Genomic DNA, 14,967 nt, shown 5'->3' with positions numbered 1-14,967 from the left:
TTTTCCTAACAGACGGGGGATGAGGGGAGCTCAAAATTTCATTCCAGAGGAGAAAGGCAGATTTCTCCTTTAGTCTCTTTGTAGACTTAGTTGTCGGTTATAACACATCCAGCTGTGATAGCGGCTCCACAGTATATAAAGAAAATAAAGTTTTACCAAATGTGAATTCTGCCTTATATTAGAACTCCAAAAAATGTTTAACATAAGAGCACACACGTTAGAATTTTAAGGAGTCTTATTTTAGGCCTGTTCAGACCTTGCATTAAGATCAAATCTAGGCGATCTAGGCAATAAAAAAACAAAAAAACAATCACGCATCTGAGAGACCCAATCTCTGGCCACATTTAGAGGTGGTCTGGGTTGCATGTGTCCACATTCCTTTGGTTAATGATCACATAAAAAGGAAAAAGCATCTTAAGTGATGGTTTTCATTAGTAATGAGAGTCTTTTAAATTATTCTGTCATTTCAGCTGTTAACAGTGAAAATGTTACACAATTTGGAGAAGACGTTATCTAACAAACACTGAGACACTTTTGGTCTGGACTGGGACACTTTAAAATGTCTATATATCTCATATCTGGGATTGCAGATGAGACTGTATATTTTCAGTATATTTTTTGTAACTTTACTATCTCATTCTTACACTGTTTGTAGATTATTTTATTTTTATCTTATGCTATTTTTTCTTCTTGACTCGTATTCTTATGTCACATTTATGTTCTCTGTTATCTTGAGACTCTTGGACAAAACATTTTCCCTGCGGGGATCAATTAAGTGATCTTGAATCTTGAGGTATAAAGAGATGATTTTCATAAGGTATAGGAATGAAGAAGAGGCATGCAAAGCACTTTAAATGTTATTATTGTTGTTATTATTATTATTTAGCAGTAATTTACCAGTAATTTAAATTACTAATGGGAAGTATTTTTAAGTTTCTGTCTTTTGTTTTCTGCATTTGATGCATTTCTTTTCTTTTCAATGTTCGAAATAAACTGAACTAAACTAAAAAGTAAACAGAGATCAGATCTAGAGATGCATTCAGAGGCACAAGTTAATGCCACGTCTGAACACACACCTAAAATGAATCACTTGCGATCAGATTGCCCAGATCGGATCTTAATGCGAGACCTGAACAGTTTCAAGATCCAATGTATCTATGTATATGTATAAAGATCTATGTATATGTATAAAACAGTATCATCTGCGTGTAAGTGAACACAACAGTCAGACATAAAGTTATGGAAGGTCATTTATTTTAGATTTAGTCGGTTAGATGTTCCACAGACAAATCACCAACAGTGCAGCCCTTTCAAAAACTTCAGGGTGAGATATTATCCAGTTCTGTTGCACATTAGCATGGCTGACATCTCATTGCGACTGAGGTAGAAAATGTTCACCAAAACAATGAGGAAGGGTGTGTCGACATGAACAGTAGGAGCATCTGAGCATCTGGCAGCCACTCAGGTCACACCCAGCTGATGTCACGCCCCTACGTGCTGATCTGCTAAGCAGCGGCCGCAGACTGTGATGTAGACTTACATTTGTTCCACGTACTGGGCAAAAGAAATGCGACGCTTGATCATCCAGAACGCACGACAGATGGGAGCAATACAAATGAATATATGATTGTTTCTGGCACAATTCTAGCCACGATTATCTCTAATTGAGCAAATACTGGATCACGATAATGAGGTTAAATGAATCCACTGAAAGATTCAAGAAAAACACTGTATCCCTTTGAATTAGAGGAAAGTACGGGAAGTTTGACAAAGGTGAGTGGGTGGAAATTGCCGGATACTTTTAACAATCTGAAGCATTGAAAAACAACACACAAGAGAATTTGACTGAATTTGACTTTTTTTTTTAAAAAAACACAAAAAAAAACTTTATTAAACCAACAGTTTCAAACAAGACATAGATTCTCCTCTTCCCAGTGAACTCCCGGCCACTGGGTTGGCCACCTGCGGCACGCAGCTGTAATTATGCAATCGTGCTGGCGACGCTGTGCAGAGCAGCACCAGTTTCATGACCCGCTGCTGGATTGAAACAGTCTGAGGTTCCCGTCCATTGTTCCTGTCAGCAGCTAAGAGAGGGAGAAGAGAAGAATGACATTACGTTCAGCTTTTTTGCTCCTGCGGATGTGTGTCACACATGTCACACTTTTTTTTTTTCGGCCACTCTCCACTGAGAGGACCGAGTTGCGTAACAGCACACCTGTCTTCATAAGAAGATGAGCGCCACCGAGGTCTTGAGCCATACTCCCGTTGTAAGTCTTGATTTTCCATAACCGCTATTTATCACACACACATAAAAATAATAATAATAAAAAAAAGAAAGCCACAGCAACAAGGTCTGAACTCAGTTATATAACGATGCTTTATTAGAAGTGGAGATCAAGGTTCCTGCCAGCTCCAGCCGTGGTGAGTCAACTGTTTACAGATTAATAAGACATCAATTAATCCACACCCTGCATGCAAACACATGTGGATGTTGCACGCGGAACGATCACAAAGACGGCCTGTTCTTAACTATACTTCTGAGTGAGAAGTGTGCATTATCTCATCTCGTTCTATCAGCCAGCAGAGCAGATGAGGGAAGCCTTGGCTCAACACTCCGACAGTCACTCAGCGGCAACAGCAACTAAAAAAACCCTCCATTTGGAGTTCAGATACGAAACGATTCATATTTGCAGATGCTGAAAATAGAGTCCTTTCGTATGACTGAACAAATGGCTATACTTTCACTTCATTGTTTTTAGCTGAAAATATTGCAAATCCATTCCATGCAGCTTCAAGCCAAGTGTATTTGCACTGCCCGTGCTAACATGCAGGACATCAGAAGACGAACGCAGCGTCGAGCAAGTGCAAACGAACGGAACTAATTGCAAAAGTAAATGGGAATGCTCGTCAGTTCTGGGATTTGCATCGGTTGTGGTGATTTCCGAGATGTTAGGAGGCTGTAAAGAAAGAGTATCTTTTTAAAGTATGTTAACAACAGGAATCTTGGAAAACATCTATCCGCCAAGCAGTGATAAAAAACACATTTGGTACAAGTTTGGTACAACAATGGTCCAACATTTTTTCCCATGTAGTGGGCAGGCAGTTTTATGCAGGAGAAATGGTCTTTTACCGGCAAGCAGATGACTGTGTCGGAAAAAGGGAGGCACAATAGCCGGGGTCTGGGGATGACTCAAACATACTAAACTGGGGAGGATTATATCTTTGGTGGTTGAAAGACGCAGCCTCGCTTCTTATATACACATAGAAAGTCACTAAAGTGTATAAAGATGTTTGAGGCACTCCTTCCACTCTCTTCTCTACTCAAGCTTTCTTTCAACATGACCTCTGCCTCAATGACCTTAATCAACAATAGCCTTGCTGTCTGGGTCCTGCCCCCAGGCTGCTAAAATGACTTCTTAAAACTTAAGAGGGTCAGGGAGCAGCTCCCATTAGCATAACAGCTCACTTCTTTCTTCAAGGTGTTGCATTCATGTAAACACGAAGTACAGAGTGGAAACGAAACGAAAGATTCTCCAAAAAGAATACATTTTTTATATGTGTCACTTGCAGCAGACATCTGCAATCCATCACATTCCACCTTTGCAACCTTTAACCTTTCTTCAATTAGGCTGAAACAAACAAAGCTGACGAGGAGTGAAGCTTTTGGCTGACCTCCGTGGTCAGAAGTCGGAGCTTCTTGAGGACTGATTTACTGTAGTCTTGCGGGATGGGTTCATGGAGGGCCATCGTAAGTGAGTTATTTGGTTTTCCTGAAAACCCCACTTCTGGGAAACACATTTTTCATGAGTTTGATCTCTGTTTAAGGATTTATTTGCAGTGTCAGACGTCCTTATGCAATCCTGTTACCACTGTGTTCAACTCATAACACCTACGTAGGATGTTTTAGGCTTTCTGAATATTTGACACTAATCGCTCGCAAAGATGCACTGCTGGTCACGCATGAGGAACAACGCTGAAAATACGGCCTACATCTTCTTCTTTTAAGACTTCTGTTTATTTGCTTTAAGGTTTAATACATCAATCTCCCGTTTAAAACTTGGTAGAAGCAAAATCAGATTGAGAATCCGCATGGTGTGTCACGCTTGTTATGTAATCTAAGTTATAGTCGGGTGCGCTGGCTCAGGGCTGCGGAAAAAAGGCCACAAATCAATAGTTCAAATGCAGGAATAAAAATGACCACTAAGAATGCAATGTGGATTCGATTTTCAATGGTGAATGCTTGGATGACAGAAAGTGCCCGTCTGCAGAAGCTGGTGAGAACAAAAGGTAAGGCTTTGATAATACGGGGCGAAATGTATGATCCCTCCCAAAGGATATCATTCATCAACTGTAGAGAACGAACTTCTCAACATACCAAGATGTTCTGTGCTGAACACGCTCAGAGGGAAAAGAAGATCGGCATGAGAGATGGGTGCAGGGAGCAGACGGTCATCACGGTTATCACTGTCACGAGCTTCGGAGCAATCAATAAAAGACACGCATAGACTGCTACTAGTGGAGATAAATTAGCTGTGCTTTATGAATCCGATGACATTGAGATCTTTTTTACTTCCAATAAATCTTTGCAGATTAATTTATAGATGCATAGACAGGACTGGGTGAATGTGAGGAACTGACAACTTCCACGCGATCACTCCAATATCTGCGTGAGGTTCCTTCAAGAAAAATGCTAAAGGGGAGACAATTGAGTGTGTCAGTGACTGTATATAGAAATGGACAAACCACCTAGGATGTTCAGAGGCTCACCAGCTTGATAATGCCTTACGACTTCTACTTTGCATGACAGTAGTCACGAATAAAAAAATAAGATCATAGCTTTTATGCATTTTTTGGGCCAGGGCTGTAAACATTTATATATCTGCAGTAAAGTTTTTTTTTACAGGCTGCCTCAAGTGGTCATTTGATAAACTGCAGGTCCACGTCGGCCTTGGCTTTATTTTTTGAGCTAAGCATAAAATATGTCTTTTACATTTTAGTTTTAAAAGAGAGTTGGATAAAAACATTGATACCACTCTTGTGTCTGTAAGAAATTCAGCATAAAGATGATAACTCGTGATCTGTCTATTAGCAACTGGAATACATTTTTTTTTAAATTGCAGCATGGTGGTGTTCTGTCTGACACAGACATGTACATTAAGTGTCTAATATATCCCCTATGTAACTCCTATGTAGCGGTAAATTATTAAAGACATCGTAAAAAAAAAAAAAAAAAAATGAAAAAAAAATCTGTCCACTACATGTGAAAGGGTTTTGATACTCAAAAATGCCTCTTGTGACTTTGCAACTTCCTGTTCATTGCAGTTCCAGCTGTGCTGAACACGGGCCAGATGATTTCAGAGAGGCTGTCTCAGCTCAGTCTGTGTCTCACTCTGATGTGACATTCTGGAGCAGACGGCAGAGTCCACCTCTGTATTTGCTGTCTGGCCACTACAGTAAGAAGAGAGCGTTTTGCTCTCTGGGGTCAAGAAAAAGAGGAAATGAAAAGATGAAATATTTCAAAACGGGATTGGGCAGCGGAGAAAGACAAATTTGGACATTCTGTCAGGGTCTAGGACACACAGTTGACTTAACACAGCCAAAGGGTGTTGGACTTGTCGAACCCACACCTGCAGAGTAATAATTCACATTACTACTGACACTGGACTGATCACATATCTAGATTATGTTTAAAGGCTCAAACCTCACCTGCTTATATCATGCCACTGTAAATGATAACAACTTTAAATGTTGTTATTTAATCTAAGCAATGTACTAGGCTATGCTTCTTACTTAAGCATTATATGGTGCTTTCATTAGGCAGTTTGAATTAAGTAAACTCCTCAAAGACGAATCAGGAATGCAGACGACAGGCTGAGTAGGAGAAACAACAGCTTGGAAACATTTAAGTGTCATGCCTCAATCATCAGAAAACTGGAGGCATGTAAAGGAAAATATGCGAGTACGTTTGGCAATGTGTTAAGGCGAGCCAGTCTATTCCACTTAACTAAAAAATAAATAAATAATAAAAAAGAAACAAATTAATTAACAAACACAGAACCAAAAATGCATGTGCTTTATATTCAACACTGGTGTGAAGATTATTAAGATAATTTGAATAGACTTAATCAAATCTAAAATACGTCTATTCAGTACGTCTCAGTGTATAATGTTGTTCAGCTGCATGTGTGACCTGATGTTTGACATACTACTGCAGCTGTGAGACCAGTGCAATGATGCACAACTAGTATGGTATCGTCGAGTAAAATTATGAGTCTGAGACGACTCTGAAACTATCTGTGCTCTCTTAGTGGTTGCAATTAACACTCAATTCGGTTAATCTGAAAAAAAAATAAAAATACAAAATCAATAACTGATCAATTATATAATCTATAATATGTCAAAATATGTCCACCCCACTTTCCAGGGATCCAAAGTGAAGGCCTCAGATGTCTCGTTTTGTCCAAGAATATGTCCCGGCCCCGAAAGCATGCAATTTGACTTGATATAAAACAGAGAGAAGCTGGAATTCTTTATATATGAGAACCTGAAGGCTCCTTGGCGCGGAGCACTTTAGTGATTAATTGATGTGTTCCAGCTATTTTTTGCTATTGATCAACTACTCTCTAACCAATAATTACAGCTTTTATTGTGGATCAAACTCCGGGGATGCCAACATATGGGGACGAGAGCGGCACTGAGCACGAAAGCCGTGGGATGATGATTCACTCGTCGTCCATCTCAATTTGGATGATGGTACGTGTTAACTTTTTAAAGACAGCTGCTTATGTCAGTGCGTGGTCACGGTCCTCTAACTCATGGAGTGCAAACGAGATCCAAAGTGCCGGAGAGGAGAGGCTCAGAAAACGTCTTTGCCTCGTTCCAGCAGACGCACACGTATGACTGCGTTCAGAGAATGACCAAATATGTCAAGAGTGCGGCGCTATCTCCTAAACGGGGAGGGGCGGAGCGTCTTGCTCTGGGATATTTTCACAGAAACAAACACCCTTGTTAAACAACAGGAAACCTGATTTTAGTTTTTAACAACAAGCACTTCTTCAGATCAGATTCCTAAAAGTTTTGGTAGTCTTCGTACTTAGCTCTTTTATTGCTTTGACATTCTTCTTTTATGTATATAAAAGAGGAGCAGCAACACAGGCCTGCTCTGGACTTGCAGAAAAGACTTGCTCACTCTGTAGATATGAAGGATATATTTTCATCTTCTATAACCACTTAGAGGGTCCTGGGGGAAATGCATATGGATTATGGATTTTACCAAAACTCTACGCAGGCTCTCACAAGTAGTTAATCCTGCAACTGCAAAATACCAATAAGGCATCCACTACTGAATACATGTATATATTATACATTCAGAAAGAGTAAAGAAGGGAATGCTCAAATGTCGAATAAAGGAACTCATCTTCACCAATATGTTTCCACTGCTGGGGAGTACAAATGCAACTAGAGCAATCAGCCGTTTGGGATGAGACAACAAGAGAATCCCACACAGAGTACAGCGTCATAAAGTCTGTTTTTTTTCCTACTCTGACCTAGTAACCTGTTTCTCTAAGTCAGAGTCGATTCACCTCTGGCTACAGCCCTTTTCTCTTTATCCCGTATTATCTTTGGAGTTATAGGGTCACGACTGCCTTATTTTAGGCACTGAGCACAGCTTAGTTCGTAGCCTGAAAGAAAAAAAAAAATCTGAACATCCATCATCACCGTGGGTCCAACCAGCACAGACAACAGCTCCCCTGTTAAAAAGAGTGAAAATGCTTCTGCTCAAATTTGCAAGTCGACTTTTACAGGAGCACATCTAGTTCCAACGCGGGGAAGCTTGCAAAATTTTACAGAGGCACGCCACGTGAAATCCCACAAGATTTTTTACAAGACAACAAAGTGAAGTGACAATAAAAGCTGGGACCTCTCATTAGAGTCTAGAGTACAGGAATAAACCTGAGGGAATGAACCCCAGAGGTAGATCTGCCTGCTTGACGCTCTTTTAAGTATTGGGGTGGAAAACATGAGTGAAAAATGAGCGGAAAATATGCCGCGCATTATCTGTCTGTGTCTTACATCAGAGGGTTCTCCTAGCAGTAAATATGGAGAACATCTGGCCCTCAAATGCGGCTAAATAGCAAGGTGAGCACAGGTTGGGGACACTTTTTGCCAACATTTTTTTTTTTGTGCAGGCTGGGGAAATACAGCTACGTTACTGTTCTGACACACTTTGACAATGATCAGCCGTTTCCCAGGACTTTTTCAACTATAATAACTTTTACGCATGTCTGTTGGCCAAAAAAAGGAAAATAAAGATTTTTTATGCATGAATCAATTCCAATCAGACATAAAGTGGGTCAAGTTTATAGAGCCGTGCCAGGGATGTATCAGCAGAAAATTTAACTTGCTGGAAAGAAACACTTCTCTGTTAATATGAAGTGGAACTTTCTGTGACTCTATCTGTATATATGAGCCATCCCTTATCAATGTATAATATGCCCGTGTATCCATATGCATACCATGGCAAAGGTTTAAAGGTATTATAGGCGAACAGAATATTCAAACTGCGTCTAGAGAGTGAATGCAAAGAGGGAGAGGCATTAGCAAGCAAGGTTAAAAATACCCCTGTAAGTCTTTATACATCCGTAACACAGACAGAGCAAAGAGATAGAGACAGACGTAAGCTGTCCTGCTCTGTTATTGGCTGGGGACCACATACCAACTGTCAAAAGTCTGCGGCCGAGAAACGTGGAAACAGCAAGCGAGATCTTTGCAGACACACCACTATACATTTCCAATGGATCGTAAAAAAAAAAAAAAAAAAATTTCGGACAGATTTTTTTACTCCCTTTGTCAATGGTGCATATTATACCTTTAAAACAAACCATCTGCATGACAAGCGAGCGAACTGCATCTGCTGATGAAGAGCATGTGACTCTGGAAAATGCTAGTAAGTCGGCCTTGCGAGAATGAGCAAGGAACTTCCATTTTTACCGCAGAGAGAACTCGTAAAAGTGCTGTGGATTAAATCACAACATTTACTGAGCTCGCATGTCAAGAGATCCATCTCGACTGACAACTGAGTGAAACTGCCTCCCCCAGCTGGCTTCGTCACGCCCCCTTTGAAAAATAATTTAAGAAAGCAAGCGTCTTAAAACGAGAATGTAAGGGAACGTCCCAAGCTGTATTCGGATAATTGCTTGACAAACAAGGAAGAAGACAATTTGCCTTCACTTGTGTAATAAGAAACTAGACCCATGAGGTCTGATAAAATTCAACAAGACGGCCAACAATGACTGGCCTCGCCCACAAGGCCCAGAAACGTATTCCTAAGTAAACATTTAAATGCCGCAGCTTTTAGTACATGTCAGCAGCATCAAAGTATTTCCAACACCAAGTTTCTGCCTAGTTTGAATCAAAATACTCCCATGTTGATTTTGAAGGTGGGAAGACTTGTCTTGGCTGTTTATTTAGCTAGCTGCTCTATTTCTTTTCATGCATTTGTGACTTTTACTCCACTCTGCAGGTTTCTGTAGCATGAGATGGCCATGGAAAATTACATTCTTACAGGACAGTGTAAAAGGTTGAGTTAGAGTAAAGAATCTGCACTTCAATTCCGACTCACTGTGAAAAAAGGTTTTGATTATGTTCATGTAGAAATGGTTACTCAAGGTATGACTTGAACACTACTATAGTATGTGTTCACATTGTAATCTATCATATACACTTTTTAGTTTCACAAAATGAAACCAAACTTGAATCCATTAAGCTGACACCTGTTATGCACAATCTCCAATTCTTGTGTTTATACTTTGACCGCAGGTGCTGAAGTACTGACGTGCAGCGAGCGCGCTCTGACTGATTACGTGCGTCTTCAAATTCTGCAGATCTCTGCAGTTTGACCAGTTGATGGCCACGGACCAAACTTTCCACTTTCAAACTCCGAAATCTGAATGTATCACTGCGCTGGAAGGTTTAACGGAGTGAAGTTACATGGATGGACACGCAGATCTAAAACAGGTGCCTAGAGTTAAGAGGACAGTCAACAAGTCTCGTGAGACATCCAGCAGAGGTTCAGCAGAGGTTAGGATTTTATAATTTAAAATGTTTCTCGAACAATTCCAAAGGAAAAGCAATGAATCATTTCCAAGGGGAATTCTTGCTCGATAAGACATGATCTAGAGGTTTTCTTAGAGACACTGAAAGGCTGCGTTGTAAACCTTGATTTCTTATTTTCCTGTAATGGAATATCAAGAGTCTTTTTTATAGTTGTCTTTGGCGAGGCTATCTTGAATTTCTATGGGTATCTACCCCTTTAGATTGTTGGTGGCAGGCCAAGCAGAGGAAACGGTTTTAAAGCTACGGTGCAGAACTTTTCCCTTTCCAGCACTGAGACTAATTGCGCAAACACTGTCAACATGTGCATATGCATATGACTCACCTCTGATGGGTCACATGATATGTTCCATCCAAGGCACAAACACAGCTTGAACATATGGTAAGAGATCGACTGAAACAAATACGGCGCACTTTGATTATTGCACACGCCCACAATTAGCGATGAGGCTTTCAAGTTGTCTGAGAGACATAAATTCAGATCACCAATATTTATATGTGACTTCTACTCTTGAAGAACGCCGAAAGAAGTGTAATGATATACGCAAATACTTGAAGTGGGAAAAGTAGTTATTACTTAAATAATGGATTGTTCTCTTGGAACTGTGGCCACCCCCCTAAATTCTTGTGTCTGTTTCTGAACATGAGCCTGGGACCCTCCAGACCGAATGATCTATTGCTGTATATTTGTCCTCACTGTTGATCTGTTTATCCTTCATTTTCCTACTCTGTTTCCATCACTGCAGCTTGTAAAAGTCGAACATCGTGCACTCATAGCTACTTACTTCTTGTTTTATGTTGTTACTTGCTCTCCTTGCTGTTTGCTATTCAGTAGCCAGTTATTTCCGAACCTCTCAGTGAAGCATTTCAGAATTTTGTCGTGTAGTTAGTCCTCGTGTTTAAAGCACGCCTGTTCCTGACTTTTGCTTTTTGCCTGAGCCCTTTGTATGAACTGTTTCGATTATTATTCATTCACCTGTGTAGTAATAAACTCCAGATTTTAAATTCTTGCTACTTTTTTTGCCTCTTGATCATCACATGGTTGCTTCTGTTACTGTGACATGTGATACTACCAGTGATCTAAGATCCACCCAGATTTAAAACTCTGTTTAATCAGAAAAGATTGGAACAAACAACCTTTTTTTTTTTTTGCACAGTGCACAAATAGTTAAGGTGCAGAAGAAAGGGAGTCGTTATTTGACTGGACTATAAACTGTCCATCACTACTTAAACCCACACAGACAGACAGGGGACATATATTTCAATGGTGGCTAACATCTATACAAAAGACTGAGGCCTCAGTAGCGCTTAGGGTCCAGGATGTTCAGGTTTTTATACACAATAATTTGTTAGCAGTCTCAACATACTCTGCAGAACATATAAACAGAGTCACTTTCAGGAAAACAGCCCTCTTATTATTTCAAGCACAGTGTTTTGCTTATCTCAATTATTTTCCGTGGCTACCGGCAGAACTCGTGTGAAGTCGCTGACGTAACGCTCCACCCAGCCTGAACTTTGGGATGGGCTCAGTAAGCCCTGCTATGTGACCTCAGCCTGAGGATATCATTCCTCCTTCTCCAGCACTTGTAGAACTGGTCAAGCGGAGACCGATCTCTTTGGTTAAAGCACTTGGCGTAAATAACAACATTTGAAGGAAAAAAACGTAATCGTGAAAGTTTCTTGTTTGGGATGAAGGTATAAAGCATCCACATTGGCAAGAGCAATGCAAAGATTTAACAGTGGAAATGTGTACATGATCAGAGACAGCTTATGGAGACATAACATAGGTCAACATCTGGAAAGCAAAGTCTGTGGTTTCACTTTGTCTGTCTGGGAATATAAGTTATCTGCTGAATCTTAACTCTGCCATGTAGTTTACAGGAATTCAGGGAAATCTGATTTATTTGAAATGATTCGATTATTGCATGACTATAGGATGGGCCCATGCATGGCTGGTAGACATATTAACAGAGGAAGGTAGTGATAGACCTACAGGCTAAAGGTAAAGAAAAGAAATCTCACCTCTGGTTTGGCTGGGTTGAAGGTCACGCTGAGCACCGTGTCTGAGTGTTTCTGGAGTTTGTGAAGGAAGGTGCTGCTTCGAATGTCGTACACGTAGGCCTGATATTAAAGAGACAAGCAAACAAAAGCATGAGCTGAAGCCAGTGATGCGGTGGTGGGAACAACGTGGAACACAGAGGGAAATGTTGTGCATCCTGAGTCTGAACTTGAGCACCACTCAGACATAAGCACATTTTACACAAACACAGTTCGCATGTTTACTGCTGATATAGCTAGCTGTAAATACTGGGGCACTGATTCACGTTTTCTTGATGAGCACCAGGCGTCTCTCACTAAATTCAGACACTGACTAGACAGTGAGACCTGGCTCTTGCTGATAACAGTAATGAGACACATAAAATCCCACAAGATCTGCGCCAGGAAAACAGTTTTTGCAACTGCTGGACTAAACTCAAAAGACTCTGGAGATAAGTTCAACACAATACTTGAAACGTGTAATGTATTAAAAATAGTTTGCATAAAAATACCGTGCCAGATTCTTAGTTTTCTCACGTGCTTCACTGGTATTTTACACAAAAGAAAAGTAATGCATGGCAAGTGCTAGTGCAAGTCTATTACTGGAGGTAGATTTAAGAGTAAGAAAACATCCTTGCAATATTAAAGTAACATTCAAAATGTTTTTAAAAACTCTTAAAAGTGTAGCATTAAAACACTAAAAAAAAAAAATGATGGCACATCAACATACTGAGCATGTAATGATAATATATCCATAACTAAAACCTATGAATTATCATTATATGGCCTCTTTAATTGAACAAGTCTATATGATTTCTAAGGTTTGTACAGTTTGTCGAATTCACAGCTTCGCCGTGACTTTTTAGGCATCATGTCGACAAGTCACCAACAACACAGACGCCTCAGAGAAGACAGATGAGGAGGCCAGTGAGTCATCGCAGCAAACTAGCAGTGGTTCACCAAGTCAAATACTTCAATAAAGATGAAACCTAAACTATGTGACATGCAAAGTATGTAAGTCCTACTTCAATGCACACTCATCACGTAACGATCGGACTGGAAAAAATCTTGAAAAGTTGTGCAACTCCTGCTGCCTATTTTTGTTGAAAAAAACACTTTTTAACTATCTTCCTAAAAGGCCATACCACTTGCCAGACATAGCCATGATCAATTCTTGTTCAGAATATGAGTCTGGCAGCCCCCATTTGTTTTTTTATGACGGAGCATGGGTCACTCCTCTGTTGGTTAATCCTAAAGAGTCTTCCATGCATGGCTTCATTTAATTGCGTGGTAAACTACTCAGTAGGTTGGCGTTGTGCACTGTGTTACATAGTGGTGTAGATAAGTCACAGAAGAAATGGAAGGAGTGCAAACCAGACTGTTTGTCTGTGTTTTCTTTGCAAGATAGTGACTTCTTATGGACTTGTTGCTAGATCTTTAACAAATGACTACACTACACATTAAAAGAAAAACGGGGAAACTCCAGAAAGCATTACAGGGGCTCCATTACAAGACTAGCGTGCATACATGCGTATGAATTATGAAGCCATATTCAGATTTGAAATCTTTTTTGGGTTATCAGTTTGTTAGCACAGTTTGTTTTTTCTAACTGCAATCAGTACGTTTTAAGACAAATTCTTTCCCTTGAATGCCATGAGCACAGATAAAAACAGATGTGGAGATGTTTGTAACCAGATGACGACTCATCAGATTCCTGCAGCTGTTTTGCATTATGTTTTCCTGAAAAAAAAAAAAAAAAAGCTTCAAGCAAGCTCTGACTAAATGTCCACGGGTAGAGTGACTTCTGTCTAATGCATATGAGGTGTGAGATGCCTTAATGGTAAAGATATATTTGGAAGAAAAAGGGTTTCTTTTAGGAATGCTTAAATATCACACACATCCCTTGATGCATGACTTTATATCAACAGAGGTAGAGAACTCAATCACCAGGCATGCATCTTAATTAGCAAATTATTAAGGAAAATTTGTTATCTTTTAAATAAATTCTTCCAAATAATGATTTCCACATCAGATGATACATAAAAAAAAAACACAAGGGGGGTGAAAGTATATATTTCAGCTGAATATAGTATAACAGGTTAATGTGGACCACACTGAAATCATATTCCACTTGGATTGCTTTTGGCCTGTGTTTGGTGGAAAATATGTAATACGATCCAGGGAGTCTTTTTAGAGTATTCAGGCTCTTTTTTTCCATGATTGCTTTTTGATATATTAAGACGTGTACAAATGTGTCTGGCTTATATAAGTCTCAGGACGGCTACAAATAAATATGGCGTAGCTCACTACCGTACACTCTCCCAATTTCCAAGAAGCGCTGGAAATGTCCGAACTCGACAGAGATGCTCTCAAATGTCCGTGCTGAGCTGAATTAATAATAACCGGCAGCGTGCGTATATTATCCCACTGCTTTGAACTAGCACGTACACCAGAAGAAAAGAGAGATGGATAAGGAGAAGGGAGGCTGTCTTCTGAAAATGACTTGAAAGAAAGTATAAGGCAAGGTCTGGAAAAACGATTAAAACAGTTCTGCTTCAACATGAATGCTGAATTTAGCTCCTTTGGATAAAGGCTTGAATCCAAATAAAAATCTCAGAGTGAGGCACCAACAGTCATCACCTTAAATGGAGGTAAAACTGATAAGCTTTACTGTTATAACTGTTTTCCTGCTGCATTTCACCTTTACAAGACCAGGCAAGTTGTGACTGCAGTTATAACTCATCTGATTTTTTTTTCTCCCATCATTGTTTGATCTGGTGAACGAAGAGAAAGTGTAGAGCTTGTCAACTGCAGCTC

At 39.9% G+C, this 14,967-nt stretch overlaps 1 protein-coding gene across 1 annotated transcript in view; it reads right to left on the bottom strand.

Annotated features, from left to right (window-relative positions):
* Positions 1-1,247: 1,247 nt before the first annotated feature.
* Positions 1,248-14,967, bottom strand: part of wdr27 (WD repeat domain 27) — a 35,933-nt gene continuing 22,213 nt past the window's right edge. Inside the window, exons 23-24 of the mRNA XM_047603471.1 lie at positions 12,136-12,234; positions 1,248-2,084 (exon numbers count right to left, since the gene is read on the bottom strand). Coding sequence (XP_047459427.1) covers positions 2,025-2,084; positions 12,136-12,234 — 159 coding nt within the window. The 3' untranslated portion in view covers positions 1,248-2,024. The remainder of the gene's footprint in view (positions 2,085-12,135; positions 12,235-14,967) is intronic.

Source organism: Mugil cephalus, chromosome 13 (genome assembly GCF_022458985.1).
Source record: "Mugil cephalus isolate CIBA_MC_2020 chromosome 13, CIBA_Mcephalus_1.1, whole genome shotgun sequence".
Taxonomy (NCBI): Eukaryota; Metazoa; Chordata; class Actinopteri; order Mugiliformes; family Mugilidae; genus Mugil; species Mugil cephalus.
The sequence above is the reverse complement of the archived record's forward strand: the minus strand, read 5'-3'. Positions and strand labels throughout refer to the sequence as shown.